General features: G+C 44.1%; 1 protein-coding gene across 2 annotated transcripts in view; it reads right to left on the reverse strand.

Annotated features, from left to right (window-relative positions):
* The window catches only part of traf2b (Tnf receptor-associated factor 2b), a 176,425-nt gene that overhangs the window by 149,253 nt on the left and 5,964 nt on the right, over positions 1–21,208 (reverse strand). For both annotated transcript variants that reach the window (XM_041193547.1, XM_041193546.1), the window contains exons 3-4: positions 4,035–4,113; positions 2,113–2,211 (exon numbers count right to left, since the gene is read on the reverse strand). In XM_041193547.1, the coding sequence (XP_041049481.1) occupies positions 2,113–2,211; positions 4,035–4,113 (178 nt within the window). The remainder of the gene's footprint in view (positions 1–2,112; positions 2,212–4,034; positions 4,114–21,208) is intronic.

Below are 21,208 nucleotides of genomic sequence, written 5' to 3' on the forward strand. Positions count from 1 at the left end.
TTTAAACCATTCAACATTTTGAACAAATCCGTGAAATTTCATCTTGACCTTCTCTGTTCTAAGGAAAAACACAGTCGCTCCACACAATTGAAGTCTATCATCCCTGGCACCAGTCTAATAAATCTCTTCTACCCCCTCTCAGAGGCCTTGACATCCTTCCTCAAGTGTGATGTCCAGAATTGGTCAGGATCCTGCTGCTGGTACCTCAGCAGTGCTGTATCAAGATTCAGCGTTACTTCCTTGCTGTTGTATTCTATTCCTCTATTAATAAACTGAAAGACCTCATGTGCTTTTCAAACATCTTTTGAAAGCCCATATACACAACTCCAGTTGCACTGTACTCACTATTCCTTCCTCTTCATTATCTCAAAGAACTCAATCGAGTCAGTCAAACACAATTTGCCTTTAACAAATCTGGGCTTTCATTTATTACCCCATACTACTCTAAATGCCAATTTGTTTTGTCCTGGATTATTGTTTCCACACCAACATCAGGCTGCCTGGCTTGTAGTTTCCAGTTTATCTGCTTTCCCTTTTTCAAACAGGGGTGTAACATTTACAATGCTCCAGTCTTCTAGCATCAACCCTTATATCCGAGGAGAATTGGAAGAGTATGGCCAGAGTCTGCAATTTCCACCTCCATAACCTATAAAATTCTAACAGGACTAGACAGGGTAGATGCAGGAAGGATGTTCCCGATGGTGGGGAAGTCCAGAACCAGGGGTCACAGTCTGAGGATATGGGGTAGACCATTTAGGACTGAGATGAGGAGAAATTCCTTCACCCAGAGAGTGGTGAGCCTGTGGAATTTGTCACCACAGAAAGTAGTTGAGACCAAAACATTGTATGTTTTCAAGGAGTTATATGTAGCTCTTGGGGCAAAAGAAATCAAAGGGTATGGGGAGAAAGCGGGAGCAGGCTATTGAGTTGGATGATCAGCCATGATCATAATGAATGGCAGAGCAGGCTCGAAGGGCCGAATGGCCTACTCCCGCTCCTATTTTCTATGTTTCAATGATGCATCCCACCTGGACTGAGTGACTTGAGTTTGAGCGCTGCCGGTTTAAGTATCCCCTCAATCTACTTTTATCCGACCCAAAGATAAAAACAAAAAAACTGCGGATGCTGGAAATCCAAAACAAAAGCAGAATTACCTGGAAAAACTCAGCAGGCCTGGCAGCATCGACGGAGAAGAAAAGAGTTGACGTTTCGAGTCCTCATGACCCTTCGACAGAACCCAGACAGAACTGGGTTCTGTCGAAGGATCATGAGGACTCGAAATGTCAACTCTTTTCTTCTCCGCCGATGCTGCCAGACCTGCTGAGTTTTTCCAGGTAATTCTGTTTTTGTTTTTATCCTACCCAAGATCACTACCATCTCATCCTTTACTGAATTGGCAATGTCCTCTTCTCTTGTGAAAGCAGATGCAAAGTATTCATTTAATACCACAGCCAGCCCTGCTACCTGCACAAGATGCTCTCCTTTTGCTGGTCCCTAATCAACCCCATCCTTCCTTTAACTACCCTTTTATTATTTACATATTTATGCAAAACCTTGGGATTTCTTTTTACTTTTACCACTATTCTGTTCTCAAACACTCTCTTTTCCCCTTGTTTTTCCCTTTTGAGATCTCCTCTGTACTTTATATTCAGTTTAGTTCTCCGCTCTAGTGTGAACCTGGCAACTGCCAGAAGTAGCTTGAGTTTACAGCTTTCCCCCTTCCCCTAAATTTTGCTCCTTTCCTAAAAGTTCCTCCTGGTGCAAAGCTCCATAAGTGTCACCTGCCCAGAGAGGGAGCGGGTCATTCTGTGTGTGTGGCCTTCGACAGTAAGTGTTAGCAAGTGATTCCTGCAAGAGAAAGGAGGAGCATCATGGCCAAGTCCAATCCCAACCTCAGCCAACGTCCACACTCACCAAGTAATCCAACAGGGTTCCCTGGATAGCAATAAGGAGTAGGACTTCTGCCTATTATTCTCTCCCCAGCCCATAACAATGTTTACACGGCACCTGAGGACTCCCTTCCTTCAGAGGTCATCAGGCCTGCTGCCCAGTTCCAAGCATTTCAGTTTTCATTTAAAATTTCACACTTCTGTTTTAACTCTTTCCTCTCACCTCATATTCCTTAATGGTGCCCTTCCATGTGCAGCCCTCAATGTTACAAGATGCGGGCAGATTGTCTAGTTCCCTGCGAGCCGCATTGTCCGGGAACGCCTAACAGAGGGAAGAAGAATACAACAATGAATTGTTGGTTCTAGGACTTGTTCAGGTTACTTCGAACAGCAAGCTGTATCAATATCTGCTGAGGAAGGGGGAACTGTGAATGAGAAAGAGATATTTTTGCAGCATATTCTGTTACACAGAGACCGGCCATTCAGCCCAAATGGAATATCAAATTGTTTATGCTCCATATGAGTCTCCTCCTAACCTACTTCAGCCATCTTTCTATTCCTTTCATCTTCATGTGTTTATTTACCTTCTCCTTAAATGCATTTCTGCTATTCACCTTAGTTATTCCATGTGGTTGTAAGTTTTACATTTTAACCACTCTATTCTGAATTCCCTTCTGGATTTATTTAATTTTATTTTATATGCTCAGGGCCTAATTTCATCGTCAGGTAGATGAGCAATAGCAGAGAGTGGGTGGGAATCCCTGATACAATCACACAGTTCTTGAGGTGGACTGGGCAGGATAAAATGAACAGCTTATCTCAACTACTAAATGTTTGGCAGAATTACCAATTCTACAAGAGCAGTTAACATCTACTCAGAAAAAGAAAACTCATTTTGTGCAGTACTCAGCTTGATACCAACATACTAGGAAAACTAAATGAAAAATCTACTTCAACAATGATATTCTTAATCTATCCTCCCATAGTGCTCCTCTCAGTGACAGGCCTATACTCACCAGTACTGTACTCCAATGTTGTAGAGTGACTTTCCACCAAAGGTACTCTCATGTCAACAAACAGTCCTAGTTCAGGTTATAGTGAGCAGATTAAAGCTCCTTCTATCTTGCTGAGCCCTCTCCTGAGTAATGGAACACATGACTGTGCCTGGGACATGGCGGCTGTGCCCTGTGATTTCACCCTAGTCCCAGTGATGGGGCAACACCAGCAACAGAAAACAAAAAGGGCACAGGTCCAACCATTCTAATCCCTTTCAAACACTGCCTGAAGCTGGAATAACCTTGGCTCCTACCAGCCTTCTCTTGGCTTCTTTTGCCAAACAAGAACTTGAACTTTTATACCCTCTTTAATGTGGAAACATGTCCCAACAGATTCAGAGAAGCACAATCAGGAAAATGAACATGGAACCAAAGGAGGAGTAATCAAGAGAATAGCCTAAAGCTTGGGTAAGTGAAGAGGCAGGACACTTCAAAATGTCAGCCGAGGTGAGTGAAGGCAAAGCCCCTAAGAGGGTGGTGAAAGATTGGGTGGTTGGGGTGATGCTTAAGTGGACAGAGTCAGAGGAAAGGAATTTGAGGAAGGGATACAAAGGAATGGAGGAGATTAAAGAGATAGGCATATTCCTGAAGAAAGCCCTGAACTCTAGCTGAAGTTCAACATTACATACAGCTGCTTGTTCCACAATGCATAATGACCTTTACAAAATAGAGACAAAAGAAATGAGGAAATGCAAGAGGAACCGTTTTATGAAACAGTGGTCAGTTTACAGAACAGAATACCAACACAGGTGGAAGAAACGTTACTGGGTTTCAAGCAGGAACCAAAAAGGTTCCTATCAATGTACAGGATTCAGGATATCATCAGAGATTCACCAAGAGAATAATGTGGACAGACAAGCTAGATAAGTTCCTCCTCTCAAACTGTTACCATCTTACTATGATCTCCATTACCCAATCCGAGTCAGAAAAGGTCAGTCTATGTGACACCTGCTCTCAGAGACAGGGACAGTTGTGCAGGATTTTGTTAATAAATCTGTGCTAAGTTCTAGCTGGTAATCCCCACAATGAGTTAAAGGCAACCCTTATCCTGTTGTTTCCAGCAATGAAATCTTTGTGGTCATTTACTTACTGAAGTCGCATCCAAAAGAGACAAAGGTTCTTCATAAATGCCCTCTTCGATGCAGGCTGCACACTTCTGTGGGCCAGTGCTGAAAAAGAAAACAAATCATCAGTAGTCCAAATAAACCAGCATCAAGAAACCCTCTCCCCAACATGAGTTCTTTCTCCTGGAGGTGCTGGCCACTGCTGGGCTACAGCTAAGTGTCCTTTAACACCTCACCCATTGTTCACAGGACTTCAGTAGTTGTCCGCGGGACAGCAGAATATGAACAAATAAATTGGGAGCAGGAATAGACCACTTGGCTCCTTGAGTCTGCTCCACCATTCAATAATCATGCCTCACCTGATTGCGGCCTCAATGCCACTAACCCCAAATAAGTCTCTCTTCAAGGTATTACTCAGGCACTTTATATACAAGATACTGTGCTTAGTGGATCTGTCTGTGTTGCAGAACTTGTAGAGCCTGATGTTGCTATTGGGTCCTCAACAACATTGCACATTTATATAGTATCTTTAAAGTAGTTAAATGTCCTAAGACACTTCAGAGGAGCATTATCAAACAAGATTTTACAGAACCACATAGAAGATATTAGGACTGGTGACCAAAAGCTTGGTCAAAGGGGGAGATTTTAAGGAGCATTTTGAAGGATTGGTAGAAAGGCAGAAAGGTTTAGGCGGGGAATTCAGAGCTTACAGTCTAGACCGCTGATGGCATGACCACCAATGGTGGAGCAATGAAAAACGGGGAAGCGCAACAGGCCAGAATTGGAGGGTTAGAGAGGACTGTAAGCAAAGTTCCCTCTAAATTGTAGGACTCAGGAATGTGCCATGCAGCAAATTAGCAGGCTACACATAAGCAATATTCCCTTTAAGATGTGCACAGACAAGGCTGCGTGTCAATCTTAAAGTGACTGCACAGTTCAACAAGCTGGCAGCACAAGAGGGAACAATGGTTGTAAGGTCGTATGACTGGAGATTACAGAGGTAGCGAGGGACGAGGCCATGGAGGATTTGAAAATAAAGATGAACCAATGTAGATCTGTGAGCACAGGGGTGATGGGAGAATGGAACTTGGTGCGAGTTAGGATAAATGCGGCAGAGTTTTGGATGAAGTCAAGATTACATTCAAAATTTCTATCTCTAAATGGCTTTTGCGGGATATAGCGCACTACCACAGAGTCAGACAAATTCCGGGGTAGCTACATTTTCAAATATTATTGACTGAAAAATTATATCAGGCACTGTCTAACTATATTCCCTGTGTAAGGGTCCCCACTGAAAAATTACAAATATCTCTTCCCAAAGACAATAATCAAAGCCTAACAAGACACCGACTCGGCACTCTACTGTCTTCTAACCTCAACATCGAGTTTAACAACTTTCGATAGGTGCTGGGGATACGGTTCGGAGGAACCAGGGCACGCGTTAGAAACTGGAAGGAGCGAGTGTCTATGGTGAAAAGGAAACTGGGCACGTGGGAGCAATGCTCCCTCTCCATTGCGGGTAAAAACCTGGTCATCAGGTGTGAGGCACTCTCGCTGTTGCTGTACGTGGCGCGGGACTGGCCCATTCCAGGAACATCAGCCTCTATCTTGTGTTTTTTATTTGTTTTGCTGGGTCAGTCTTGTCTCTTTACTTTCTTTACCCCTTCATGCTGCACTCAGATGGCTGTTATCAGCCATTCACTCCTTATTTGGACACAGCCTTTGTCCCTTTACAATACCCATTACTGCTCTGGTTGTTGCATCAGGAAATCTTTTGTTATTCAATCTCTCCTGCCTTACAGCCTATCACAGAGCTTCCATTTTGTTCTTCTTACCCCTCCCTCTTACCTCGAGTTTAAGAACTCTTGACATTCCTATCTTTCTTCAGTTCAGGTGAAAGATCACTGAAATGTTAATTCTGTCTACACTAACATCAGTAATGCAGTCTCTATCAATGGGTGGGAATCAGATAGCTTTCCGATTAAATCTGGAGTCAGGCAGGGCTGCCCTCTCTTGCCTGTTCTTTTCATGTGTTGCATAGAACCCTTTGCTGAGTCCATCAGGAAGGATCCGGGCATAAGAGGAGTAACGATCCCAGGCAGTGGAGGCACTCAGATCAAAGCCTCCCTGTACATGGACGATGTCGCCGTCTTCTGTTCGGAACCCCTGTCGGTGCACAGACTGATCCACATCTGCGACCAGTTTGAACTGGCCTCGGGAGCCAAGGTAAATCGTGGGAAGAGCGAGGCTATGTTCTTTGGGAACTGGGCTGACCGATCCTTTGTCCCCTTCACTGTCAGGGCTGACGGCCTGAAGGTGCTGGGGATACGGTTCGGAGGAACCAGGGCACGCGTTAGAAACTGGAAGGAGCGAGTGTCTATGGTGAAAAGGAAACTGGGCACGTGGGAGCAATGCTCCCTCTCCATTGCGGGTAAAAACCTGGTCATCAGGTGTGAGGCACTCTCGCTGTTGCTGTACGTGGCGCGGGTCTGGCCCATTCCACACTCCTGTGTGGTGGTGATTACCTGAGACATCTTCCGCTTTATCTGGAGGTCAAAAATGGATCGTGTCCGCTGGGACACGATGTACAAGCCTCTAGATAAAGGGGGAAAAAACGTGCCCAACATTGCCCTCATACTGATGGCCACCTTTGTGTGTGGCTGCATCAAGCGGTGCGTAGACCCTCAGTATGCAAACACTAAGTGTCACTACATGCTGAGGTTCTACCTGTCCCCAGTGTTACGAAGGATGGGTCTGGCCACACTGCCACAGAACGCTCCAAGTAGTTGGACCGTGCCGTACCACCTGTCCCTCGTGGGAAAATTTATGCAGAGAAACACCTTTGACCACAAGTCCATCAGGCAGTGGTCGGCACGTAACGTCTTAAAGGCCCTGAGGGAAAAGGAGAGGGTGCATCCTGTGGGATGGTTCCCTGAGCAGACTGACAAAATCATTTGGCAGAATGCCTCATCACCAGAACTTTCCAACAAGCACCAAGACGTAGCTTGGCTGGTGGTGAGAAAGGCTCTCCCTGTCAGATCCTTCCTACATGCCAGGAGTCTCACCCCCTCTGCACGTTGCCCTCGAGGTGGCTGTGATGGGGAAGAGACTATTGTTCACCTCCTTGTAGATTGTGCCTTTGCAAAGAAAGTCTGGAGAGAGATGCAGGTTCGTTCCGAGCAGTTCTGTGACACAGGAGTCTGTGCTCTACGGGCTGTTCCCAGGGACACACACTGAGACAAACATCAACTGCAGCTGGAGGATCATCAACTCGGTAAAAGACGCTCTTTGGTCTGCCCGTAACTTGTTGGTCTTCCAGCGCAAAGAGTTGTCCCCGACCGAGTGTTGCAGACTGGCACAGTCCAAGGTCCAGGACTACGTGCTGAGGGACGCACTAAAGCTTAGGACAGCCGCCACAAAGGCGCAATGGGGAAGGGTCGCTGCCTAAGACCTTTCTGCCATAGTGCACCGAGGGGCTGGGAACTGTAAAGAGCCCCTCGGATGTATAGCTCAAAATGAATGTCTGCCAATGATTGTAATATTCATTGTTTGTACTGATACACCTTGTGATTCATGTTGTAAAAGTTGAACCTGATTGTATTTTTGTGATGGTGATTTTGAAATGGTTTGAAATGTTGTTGAAGATTTATGAATAAAGTATATTTTTGCAAAAAAAACATTTCTCGCCACAGATGCTGCCAGGCCCGAGTATTTCCAGAATTAAAAACAAAAAACTGCGGATGCTGGAAATCCAAAACAAAAACAGAATTACCTGGAAAAACTCAGCAGGTCTGGCAGCATCCAGAACTGCTGAAGGGTCATGAGGACTCGAAACGTCAACTCTTTTCTTCTCCGCCGATGCTGCCAGACCTGCTGAGTTTTTCCAGGTAATTCTGTTTTTACTTCCAGAATTGTTTGTTTCTGCTCTTATCCCATAAATACATCCAAGAGATATCAGACCACCACCAAACACCTCCCATCGAAAAAACACACAAAATAGACCTCCTCAGGGAAATGCCCACCCTACACACACACACACCTGGGAAAGCTGTCCCTTCCAAAAAACATTCCTTTCCATGCTGTTCAAAAAAATTACCCCTAGCCCACAAACTACCCCAGCCAGAAAATATCCCATCCTCTACACCCTCATTCATAAGATACCCTTTTTTCTACAAACAATTCCCATTCACAAAATATACCAACTACTACATACATCACCATTCACAAACTGCCCCCATCCTACCTACAACTCCCATTCACAAAAGACTTCCTCTACTCCAAACACACCCATTCGCAAGATACCTCATCTTTGACATACATCATCTATATCTCCTTATGAGGTTCCATGTCAAATGTCACATTATAATGCTCCTATGAAACACCTTAGGGTTTACTACATTAAAGGTGCTATATAAATACAAGTTGTTGTTGTTTCAGGAAGTCACACATTTTGTCTGATTTAACATTGCATGCTTGGTGCTACCTGTAACACGCTGCAGTCTTGGAAACTAAAGGGATATTTATACAGGATAATCATCTGTGCTTTCAGCTTGTCTCAGCACAGCACAATGTGTTTGTACAATAGAAATTGTTCACGAGCCACAATTATAACCATGAAAATGTGTATTAGTCACATATTCATTTTAGTAAAATGCCTCATGTACAATCAGAGAATGCAAATACAGGCACATCACATGTAAATTTACTTAAAACATCTGCCACCATTCAGTAACCAAGGCAACAAAGCACTCACAATGATCAAAAACACCTGCACTCTGCTTTATGTCTGATCATCTTATCAAACATTCTATATGATTAAAGTTCAACATTGAGATCATATGTCCAATAATGGCGTCCATGACAACAGCACCACTGACATAATAAAAGCTCCAAGGAGTTTCACAGGAGTGTTATGAAACAAAGTATGACACCAAGCCACATAAGGAGCTATTAGGGCAGATGACCAAAAGTTTGGTCAAAGAAATAGATTTTAAGGAGTGTCTTAAAAGGTGGAAAGAGTGCTGCAGGAAGGAATTCCAGAGTCTAGGGTCTCAACAGCTGAAGGGGCAGCCACCAATGGTGGAGCGATTAACAACAGTGATGCTGTTATGATCCTTGGCCAGACACCTGGATGTGGGGAGGGATCCTGTTAGAGACCAATAACATTTTGTTTAATGTAGATAAAGGTTGAGATTCTAGACACCTACTTTTGGAATAAAGCCATAAGATTCCACAGGTTTCGAACAAACAAAAACAAAATTTACTATACAAGTTCAGAAAGATAAAGCAGATTACAATATGTATCTTACACTCAAACATTCAGGGTAAGTATGAGGTACAAGTGAATTAACAGACAAACTGTGGTCGAACACACCACACCACAGAGTAAATGACAGATGTGACTGAGACAGAGTCCATGGATTTCTCAAGAACCCACCCAGGCATCAGTAAACACCAAGTCAAACAATCTCGTTGAAACTCTGTCTCAAGATCTCTCCTTGGAATTCTCTCCAAAAGTCGCTCCCATTTCAATGGCTTTAACAATGGCCCACCTCACAATTGCACCATCCAAGATTCCTTCTCCCTGGATTCCCAAGTACACTCAACCTTAGCTCACAAACACACATTCAGAACTATGGCCATGCCAAGCAGAACACCACTGTTCTTAAGGGTACCTTTGTCCCAACAACCCTCAAAGTCTGCTCCCCGCAGTTCTTTCTTTAACTTAACTGTTTATGTCCCTTTTATCTCTGTGGCACTTGTGGGCTGGCAGATTCCCCAAAACTGACTGCCTCAAAAGAGGTGTTCACTGATCCTTGAACTGTTCTGATGGCCTATCAAAACACTCCCAGAGGCCCCACCCTTGTAACTAGGCGGGAACAATTGCAACAAGCATTGAAACATCCTGTACCTTAAATGTTACAGTCTCCAGAGATGGCTAATTTATTACCTAGGGACACATTGATCAATGGATTTCATGACAATATTCAAGAAGCCGGAATTAGAGGAGCGCAGAGATCTTGGAGGGTTATGGGGCTGGATGAGATTACAAAGTTGGGGGGAGCGAGGCCACGGAGGGATTTAAAAACGAGGATGAGAATTTTAAAATTAAGGCATTACCCAACAGAAGGCCAAAGATCGAGCTCAGAGGTGATAGGTGAACAGGACTTGGTGCGAGTTAAGATCCAGGCAGCAGAGTTTTGAATTACTTCAAGGTTATGGAGGGCATTACTAAAATTCTATTAACTAATTAACTGCACCTAGATTTCCGATGAGTCACATGTGCCTGGTGGCAACTGAACTAGGCAACACTAGTTTATACAATGACAAATTAATGACGTGCATAGTAATGTAGAAAGCAGCAGATAATCTGTGATCTTAAAGTCCATTACTGTTGTACTCATAGTTTGCCATTCAGTCAAAGTCAGCACACCCATCATATTCCCAGTCTAATTCCAGGAGGAGTATTTTCCAGGAGATTTTGACTCATTGTTGAGTCCGACTTATACAGACACATAGTCATTTCTTCTTGAAAGAGAAGATGGGTTGGATAACAATCTAGTTATCAAGATACCAGCTTGATAATGCAAGAGAGAATCAGGCTGAATATAAAAATTGCAGAGAAGTAAAAACGGAAATGAGAGACAAAGATACAATATGTGAATAGATCGATGGCTAACATAAAAGGGAATTCAAAGGTCTTCAAGACATATAATGGAAAAAGTAAGAGAATTATAGGGCCACTTAAGGACTAAAATGGAGGCAGAGGCATGGCTGGGAAACAAAGTGAGTACATTGCATCGGTGTTTACCAAGAGAAATAATTTTAATAGGATAACTAATGAGATAAAAATAAAGAGAAGGTGCTAGAAGGTTTGGCAGTATTTAAAGTGGATAAGTCACCCAGTCCAGGTGAGATGTCTCTTGGTTACGGAGGGAAGTAAGTGTAGAAATTGTGGAAACACTGACCACAATCTTCCAATCCTCCTTAGGTACAAGAGTGATGACAAGGGGCTAGAGGGTTGCAAATGTTATACCGTTGTTCAAAAACATGGAAAGAAGCACAAGCACAACAACTAGAGGCCAGTCAGGTTAACGTTGGTGGCAAAGTTTTCAGAAACAATAATCTAAGACAAAATTACCAGCCACTTAGACAGATTTGATAAAGGCTAGTCATGTTTGATGAACTTGATTGAGATTTTTGGTGTGAGTTACAGAGGGGGTGAATGAGAGCAGAGCAGTTGATGTCCTGTATATGGATATTTAAAAGGTGAAAAACCACATTAGGCTTGTTAGCAAAATTGAAGCCCATGGGATAATAGAGGCAGCAGCAACATGGACACAAAATTGACTAAGGGATAAAAAAGTTATGGTGAACTGCTGTTTTTTAGAGAGGAGGGAGGTATATATTAAAATCCCCCATTTAATTTTTTAAAATCCATTCATGGGATGTGGGCTTCGCTGGCTGGGCCAGCATTTACTGTCAATTTCTAGTTGCCCTTGAGAAGGTGGTGAGCTGCCTTCTTGAATCTCTGCAGTCCATGTGTTGTAGGTACACCCACAGTGCTGTTAGGGAGGGAGTCCCAGGATTTTGACCCAGCGAGTGAAGGCATGGCGATATATTTCCAAGTCAGGATGGTGAATGACTTGGAGGGGAACTTCCAGGTGGTGGTGTTCCCATCTATCTGCTGCCCTTGTCCTTCCAGGTGGTAATGGTCACGGGTTTAGAAGGTGCTATCGAAGGAGCCTTGGTGAATTCGTGCAGTGCATCTTGTAAATGGTACACACTGCTGCCACTGTGCATTGGCAGTGGAAAGAGTGATTGTTTGTGGATGGGCTGCCAATCAAGCAGGCGGCTTGGTCCTGGATGGGGTCAAGCTTCTTGAGTGTTGTGAGAGCTGCACCCATCCAGGCAAATGGGGAGTATTCCATCACACTGCTAACTTGTGCCTTGTAGATGATGGACAGGCTTTGGGGAGTCAGGAAGTGAGTTACTCGCCGCAGGATTCCTAGCCTTTGACCTGCTCTTTTAGCCAAAGTGTTTATATGGCTAGTCTAGTTTAGTTTCTGGTCAATGGTAACCCCCCTGATTCAGTGATAGCAATGCCATTGAACATCAAGGGGCAATGGTTAGATTCTCTCTTGTTGGAGATGGTAATTGCCTGGCACTTGTGTGGCGCACATGTTACTTGCCACTTGTCAGCCCAAGCCTGAATATCGTCCAGGTCTTACTGCATTTGGACATGGACTGCTTCAGTATCTGAGGAGTCATGAATGGTGCTGAACATTGTGCAATCATCAGCGAACATCCCCACTTCTGACCTTTTGATAGAAGGAAGATCATTGATGAAGCAGCTGAAGATGGTTGGGCCGAGGACACTACCCTGAGGAACTCCTGCAGTGATGTTTTGGAGCTGAGATGACTGTCCTCCAACAACCACAACCATCTTCCTTTGTGCTAGGTATGACTCCAACCAGTGGAGAGTTTTCCCCCTGATTCCCATTGACTCCAGTTTTGCTCAGGGTCCTTGATGCCACACTCAGTCAAATGCTGCCTTAATGTCAAGGGCAGTCACTCTCCCCTCACCTCGGGAGTTCAGCTCTTTTGTCCATGTTTGAACCAAGACTGTAAAGAGGTCAGAAGCTGAGTGATCCTGGCAGAACCCAAACTGGAAATCACTTGACAGCACTGTTGATGACCCCTTTCATTACTTTACTGATGATTGAGAGTAGACAGATGGGGCGGTAATTGGCCGGGTTGGATTTGTCCTGCTTTTTGTGTCCAAGGGCCACTGCTGCTTCTAATATACATTAATCATTGACAAAACCTGAAGTGTGGTAAATAGTGAGGAAGATAGCAATCGACTTCAAAAGGACATAGACAGGTTGATGGGAAGGGTGAAGACATGGTAGAAAAATATGAAGTGATGCATTTTGATTGGAAAGATAAGGAGAGATAATACAAGCGAGATGGTACAATTTTAAAGGGGGTGAAAGAAGAGAGAGCACTGGGGATCTCTGTACACAAATCTTTGCTGGCGGCAGGACAGTTAACAAAACAGTTAATAAATATATTGGATCCTGGACTTTATAAATGGATGATTGGAGTAATAAATCTAGGAAATTATACCAAGCTTTTATAAAACAGCTTTTAGTCCCAGCTGGAGTAATGTGTCTAAATCTGGACACCACACTTTGGAAAAGATGAGGGATACCAGTTATGTGATTGTCCTCGCATTGTTTCAGAGAGTGAGAAATGCAAAAGGAAGACGTTTTACTGGGCCATGGTAATAGCCAAGGAACATCCAACATGGTGAAACAACCCGACAATTATTCACATGAAGCAAATGAGCAGAGTAAAACTGCAACTCAACTTATTGTGCAAAATATTAAACACACCAAGAAACTGTAAGCTTTAAACAGTGAACTGTAAGCTTTATAAACTGTAAGATTTATACAGTGCTCAATAACTAATAAAGTGATATTACCTCCCAGAGTGATACTGTCAGACACAGGAGACCCATGCTTGATCCCTGGCCTGTGAGAGCTGGTTGTTCTTAACCTGGGCCGCAGTACAATTACAATGAAATTTAGTGTCCTGAGCTAAGGAGATGCAAAAAAAACAATCAACCACAGGTGTGGGCTCCTAGCCAGTGAACACTACCCCCGCTCCATCATCGCCAACCTCCTCTCAGAGGTCAGTTCTGCTTCTGAAGCTAGTCAACAACTGTAATCAGTTGGAACTAAATTGAGCAATATGTAGTGAGGCTCCTGCAGGAAATGAGTGTCTCTGATCACAAGCCATATCACACAACATAACTGAGTAACCCCAGTGTTCTTTGTACATGACACAATGTGCTGTATAGTGGTTCAATATACAAACACTGTAAAACACATCTTGTTGCTCAATTATAAAATGATATCAAGCACAGAAGAGCAACATAAAGGTTAAAGTTCAAACCCTGCAGAGAGAAGACAGGAATCCACAGTGTGCAACATATTAAAAAAACTTAACTCAAAGCTTTCTAGAATATTGTGCGAAAATAAAATGGGGCAGAGGTAACAGTCAAAAATATAAACCAGTGAAAAATAAATTCTAATCAGAAGGCAATAGCAACCACTTCACATGAATAAATATCAAAATAATCCACCGGGCAGCACAACAGAGACAAAGGGCAGAATTTTCCAGTCCACAACAATGCTTGCTGTTGACGGGACCAAAAATCCTGGCCAAAGACTTTAGGGGAATGTGAAACACAGGTGGCAGCCAGATTGAGAAAGTCAGAGCAGGTGCAGGGAACTGAATATTCTTCTCCTGAACCTATATGCAGCTGAGGTTGATGGCTCTGCCATCTGCTGGGGTAAAGTGGGGGCAATTTGCACAAAAGGCCAATCAGAGGATGCTAGGCTGAAGGAGGTAGTGTCAGATGTAGGACTGGCTGAGGCTAAGGAGTGTATGCAAGAGAGCAAAGAGAAGCTCTAAATTCAATGTTAACTGACTGTTCATTCAGCCCCTCAAGCCCTGTTGCAGATTTCCACTCCTCATTATGTGATGAAGTGCTTTCTGACATCACCCCCTAAATGGCCCAGCTCTAATTTTAAAGTTACACCCCCTGGTTCTGGACTCCCCCACCATGGGAAATAGTTTCTCATTAACTACACTATCAAATCCTTTAATGATCTTGAACACCTCAATTAGACCATCCATTACTATTCAATAGTCAGGAGATTACAAGTCTAGTCTTGGAACCTGTCCTCTTAATTTAATCCATTAGCCCTTGTGCCATTCTGACAAGTCTACGCTGTACCCCCTCCAAAGCTAATACATGCTTCCTGAGGTACGGTGCCAAGAGCACTGCTATCCCAGATGGGGGATAAGCAGATCTCCGTAGCTGTAAATTAACTTCCTCCCACTTGTGTTCCAGCTCTATTTGAAAAAGACTTCCATTTACATTGCGCTTTATGCAACCATCCGATGTCTCAAAGTGCTTTACAGCCAATGAAGTCATTGTTATGTGTTTAGCAAACTCCCACAAACAGTAAAGTGGTAACAACTGGATAATCTATTTTTGTAATGTTGAGTGAGGGATAGATATTGGTCAGTACAGTGGGGAGAACTCCCCTGCTCTTCTACAAAATAGTACTATGAAGTCTTTTACCTCCACTGGAAAGGCCAGATGGCCTCTTACAGAATCACACAGTACAGAAGAGGTCCTTCGGCCCATCGAGTCTGCACCGACATATGAGAAACACCCGGCCTACCTACCTAATCCCATTTACCAGCACTTGGCCCATAGCCTTGAATGTTATGACATGCCAAATGCTCATCCAGGTACTTTTTTAAGGATGTGAGGCAACCCACCTCCATCACCCACCCAGGCAGTGCATTCCAGACCATCACCACCCTCTGGGTAAAAAAGTTTTTACTCACATCCCCCATAAACCTACTGCCCCTCACCTTGAACTTACGTCTCCTCGTGACTGACCCTTCAACTAAGGGGAATAGCTGCTCCCTATCCACCCTATCCATGCCCCTCATAATCTTGTACATCTCGATCAGATCGCCCCTTAGTCTTCTCTGCTCCGACGAAAACAACCCAAGTCTATCCAACCTCTCTTCATGACATAAATGTTTCATCTCAGGCAACATCCTGATGAATCTCCTCTGCACCCGCTACAGTGCAATCACATCCTTCCTATAATGTGGTGACAGAACTGCACACAGTACTCCAGCTGTGGCCTCACCAAAGTTCTATACAACTCCAACATGACCTCCCTACTTTTGTAATCTATGCCTCGATTGATAAAGGTAAGTTTCCCACGTACCTTTTTCACCACCCCACTAACATGCTCCTCCGCCTTCAGAGATCTATGGACACACACCCCTTTGTTCCTCAGAACTTCCTAGTGTCATGCCGTTCATTGAATACTCCTTTGTCAAATTACTCCTTCCAAAGTGTATCACCTCACACTTTTCAGGATTAAATTCCATCTGCCACTTATCTGCTCATTTGACCATCCCGTCTATATCTTCCTGTAGCCCAAGACACTCAACCTCACTGTTAACCACCCGGCCAATCTTTGTGTCATCCGCAAACTTACTAATCCTATCTCCCACATAGTCATCTATGTCGTTTATATAAATGACGAATAATAGGGGACCCAGCACAGATCCCTGTGGTACGCCACTGGACACTGGCTTCCAGTTACTAAAGCAAGTTCTGTCTGTTCAACATCTCATCCAAAAGGCTCCAGCAGTGTAGCACTCCCTCAGTACTGTACTGGAGTGTGAGCCTTGACTGCTCACAGTCCTGGAGTGGGACTTGAAACCGGAACATTTTGACTCAAAAACGAATGCGCTATCAACAGAGCCAATACTGGCACATAATGAGATAAATACCAACATTCCATTAGTCTTTCTAATTATGTTTTGTATCTGTTCACTTGTTTTTAGTGATTTCTGCACTTGGATCTGTAAATCTCTGCTCATCCACAGTTCCTAGCTTCTCACCATTTAGAAAAATTCTCTGCTCTATCTTTCTTCGGTCCAAAATGGATGAGCTCACACTTTACACAGCAAACTCCATCTCCCACAGTTAGACCCACTCACTGAATCTATCAATGTCCCTTTGTAACCTCCTGTTCCCATCCACATTAATTACTGTGACACTGAACTTAGTGTTGTCAGCAAACTTAGATATACAATTCTCTATTCTCATGTTCAAATTTATAAGTGAAAAGCTGCAGCCCCAGGACAGATCCCTAGTCCCATCTTGCCAATACGAGCACATCCCCATTAACCTTACTCTGTCTCCCACCTCCTAACAATTGCTTATCCAAATCAATAGGCTGCCTCCAATTCTATGCACTCTAATTTTTGAGTTTACAGTTTCTTGTATGGAAACTTGTGGAAAGTCTTCTGGAAGGCCATGTAAACAACATTCATAGACATTCCCTTATTTCCCATGTCATTGACCTCCTCAAAAAATTCATCTAGGTTCATTGCACATGACTGCCCCTTTACAAATCTACACTAGCTCTCTCTCATCAAATCATACTTGTCTAAACACAGAGTCACTCCGCCCTTAATAACAAATTCCAGTAGCCACCCCACAATTGACCTCAAGATACTAGGCCTCTGATTTCCCATTTCTCTCTCCTACCTTTCTTAAATAATGAAATGATATTGGCGATTTTCCAATCCAAGGGACAATTGCTGAAGCGAGGGTGTTTCGGAAGATCCTCACTAACGCATCACCAATTTCTTTAACTGCATCTTTCACGAGTCTCTGCCTGGTCCTTGGCTCATTATCTGCTGATGCTTCATCCCGAGCAGTTTTCTTGGCAGTTTTTTGTCATTGCCTTCCGCTCTCAGGAACAGGGTGAGGAGGCAGCTCCCACGTTTACCTCAGCCGGAAAGGGGATCAAACCCGAGCTGTTGATGCTAATCTGAACCACATGCTTGAACTAAGCTAACTGGTCCACATACTTCTTTTAATACCCTAGATGGAAACCATTGGGTCCTGGGCTACGTTCCCTCTAAGCTGTGCTGCCGCACAGCAAGCCAAGCACAGACTGCACAAAAAGCAGTCCCTCTAAATTACCATGTGTGCATTGTCACACACAAAAAAGAGCCCATCTACTTCAAAAAAATTAGAGCTCATATTGGTCCTGGGCTATGTCTATCTTTAATCTCATTAGTTTCTCCATCACCTGCTTTTTTTCAGTCAGCTGAGTCTGGTTAGTTACTTGTTGATTTATTTTTAGTTTTCTCTTTATCTCTGCTATTTTATTCTCATCCTCCACTGTGAAGGTCAATATGAAGTAACTATTTAGGAAGTCTGCCATTTCCTGATTTCCAATTAGCCACTCTCTTTCTCTTAATATATTTGTACAAACTTTAATGCTGCCCATGGGATTCCTCACAATTTTTTTTCTAATTTTCTTTCTGCAGCTGTTTTTATTCATTCATGGGATGTGGGCTTCACCGGCTGGGCCAGCAGTTATTGCCCATCCCTAGTTGCCCTTGAGAAGATGGTAGTGAGCTGGCTTCTTGAACCTCTACAGTCCATCTGCTGTAGGTACACCCACAGTGCTGTTAGGGAGGGGTTCCAGGATTTTGACCCATCAACAGTGAAGGAACGGCAATATATTTCCAAGTCAGGATGGTGAGTGACTTGGAGGGGAACTTCCAGGGGGTGGTGTTCCCATATGTCCACTGCCCTTGTCCTTCTAGGTGGTGGTGGGTTTGGAAGGTGCTGTCGAAGGAGCCTTAGTGAATTCCTGCAAGGCATCTTGCAGATGATACACACTGTTGTTACTGTGCGTCGGTGGAGGAGGGAGTGAATGTTTGTGGATGTGGTACCAATCAAGCAAACTGCTTTGTCCTGGACAATGTCAAGCTTCTTGAGTGTTGTGGGAGCTGCGCTCATCCAGGGAAGTGGGGAGTATTCCATCACACTCCTGACGTGCCTTGTAGATGGTGGACAGGCTCTGGGGAGTCAGGTGAGTTACTCGTCACAGGATTCCTAGCCTCTGACCTGAGCTTGTAGCCACAGTATTTATATGGCTAGTCCAGTTCAGTTTCAGTTAAATGGTAACCCCCCAGGATGTTGATAGTGGGGATTCAATGATGGTAATGCCATTGAACATCAAGGGGTGATGGCTGGATTCTCTCTTGTTGGAGATGGTCATTGCCTGGCACTTGTGTGGCGCAAATGTTACTTGCCACTTGTCAGGCCAAGCCTGGATATTGTCCAGGTCTTGCTGCATTTGGACATGAACTGCTTCAGTATCTGAGGAGTCACAAATGGTGAACATTGTGCAATCATCAGCGAACATCCCCACTTTTGACCTTATAGTGAAGGAAGGTCATTAATGAAGCAACTGAAGATAGTTGGACCGAGGACACTACCCTGGGGAGTTCCCACGGTGATGTCCTGGAGCTGAGATGACTGACCTCCAACAACCACAACCATCTTCCTTTGTGCTAGGTATGACTCCAACCAGCGGAGAGTTTTCCCCCTGATTCCCCTCTCAACAGACCATTTCACCCGTCTCCAATACTCTCATAAGAAAATACACCATTTTCTGCACTATCCCTGTATCCCTTGATGTTTTTAATACATGGAAATCTATCAATTTCTGTTTTGAACACGCTCAAAGACTGAGCCTCCACAGCCCTCTGGGGTAGAGAATGCCAAACATTCCCCATCCTCTGAATGAAGAAATTCCTCCTCTGTTCAGTCCTAAATGGCTTGCCCCTTATTCTGAGACTGTGGCCCCTTGCCAAGAGAAACATCCTTCCTGCATCTAGCCTGTCGAGCCCTGTAAGAATTTTGAATGTTTGAATGAAATCACTTCTCATTCTTCTAAACTCCAGAGACTAAAGGCCCAGTCTATTTAACCTCTCATAGGACAATCCCTCTTATCCCTTATCAATTTTGCTTCCAATTTCCACCCTTCTCTTCTTCAGATGGTCCACCTCCGACATTCCCTTCATTTCCTTGACTTCTCTGTCTTAATTTCTCGGGATAGACCATCTACTAATACTTATTAATAGCCCACCTTCTCCCACTGCCATCTCCACTACACCTCCTCACACCCTGCTTCCTATAAGGACTCCATTCCAGTCTCCCAGTTTCTCCGTCTCCATCACATCTGTTCTGATGATGCCAGCTTCAACAACACCGCTTCCAACATGTTTTCCTTTTGCCAAGGATTTCCCCCCAACTGTGGTTGACAGGGTCCTTCACTCGTGTCCTTCACTCATGTCCACCCCATTTCCTGCACTTTTGCTCTCACCCATTTCCATCCCTCCAAGAACCATGATAGGGTTCCCTTTGTCCTCATCTTCCAACCCATCAGCCTTCACACTCAAAGGATTATCCTCTGCCATTTACACAACCTCCAGCACGATGCCACCACCAAACACATCTTCCCCTCACTTACCCTGTCTGCATTCCAAAGGCACTGTTCCCTCCACGACACCCTGGTCCACTCCTCTATCACCCTGACACCTTATCCCCTTCCCATGGCACCTTCCATGCAATTGCAGAAGGTGTAACACCTGACACTTTAGCTCCTCTCTCCTCACTGTCCAAGGTCCCAAACACACTTCCTAGGTGAAACAGCAATTTACTTGTACTTCTTTCAATTTAGTAAACTGTATTCACTGCTCAAAATGCGTTCTCCTTTACATTTAGGAGAGCAAACGCAGACTAGGTGACTGCTTTGCAGAACATGTCTGCTCAGTCCGTAAACATGACCCCAACCTCCCGGTCACTTGCCATTTCAAATCACCATCTTGCTCTCATGCTCACAGTTCAGTCCTTGGCCTGCTACAAAGTTCTAGTGAAGCCCAATGCAAGCTTGAGGAACAGCACCTCATCTTCTGATTAGGCACTTTTCAGCCTTCCGGGCTTAACATTGAGTTCAACAATTTCAGACCATGAACTCTGTCCTCCATTTTGTATATTTTGCCCCCTAATGTCAGTCTGCATCTTGTTCTCAAGTTTTGCTTTCAGACGGCGCTAACCTTTATTCTGCTCTTAATACCTACTCTAGACCAATGCTTTGTTCCTTTATCACTACCATTACCACTCTCTTTGCCCTTTGTTCCATGACATCTTTGTCATTTAATCTTCTCCACCCTCTAGCTTACCCCGACCTTCTCTTTTTTTTCACCTGACCTTCCCCACTTCTTCAACAACACAAAACTCATTACATTTCTGCCTCTCTTCCGTTCTGAAGAAGGGTCATTATGGACTTGAAATGTTAGCTCTGTTTCTCTCTCCACAGATGTTGCCAGACCTGCTGAGTTTTTCCAGCACTTCTGTCTTTATTTCAGGAGTGGAGGCTTTGTCTTCTTTATGTTTAGTTGGGAGGAAATGATGAGCTATCTGGAACGAGGTCAGAATGACAGAGGGATCACATGTTGGCTGTTGTGGGAGATGAGATAAAACAGGTGCTGGGATGGTACTCTTCTGAGCTTGGGACAGACATATACTCCTGGACATCTACAGCAAGAGGCCATTTGGCCCATTATGTCCACGTCAATCAACAAAGATCTGACTACACTAATCCCATTTTCCAGCGCTTGGCCCATAAGCACTGGAGGCTATGGCAATGCAAGTGAATATCTAAATGCTTAAATGTTACGAGAATTTCTGACTCAACCACCCTTTCAAGCTGTGAGTTCC

The sequence above is a fragment of the Carcharodon carcharias genome, chromosome 8 (genome assembly GCF_017639515.1).
Source record: "Carcharodon carcharias isolate sCarCar2 chromosome 8, sCarCar2.pri, whole genome shotgun sequence".
In the NCBI taxonomy this organism is placed as follows: domain Eukaryota; kingdom Metazoa; phylum Chordata; class Chondrichthyes; order Lamniformes; family Lamnidae; genus Carcharodon; species Carcharodon carcharias.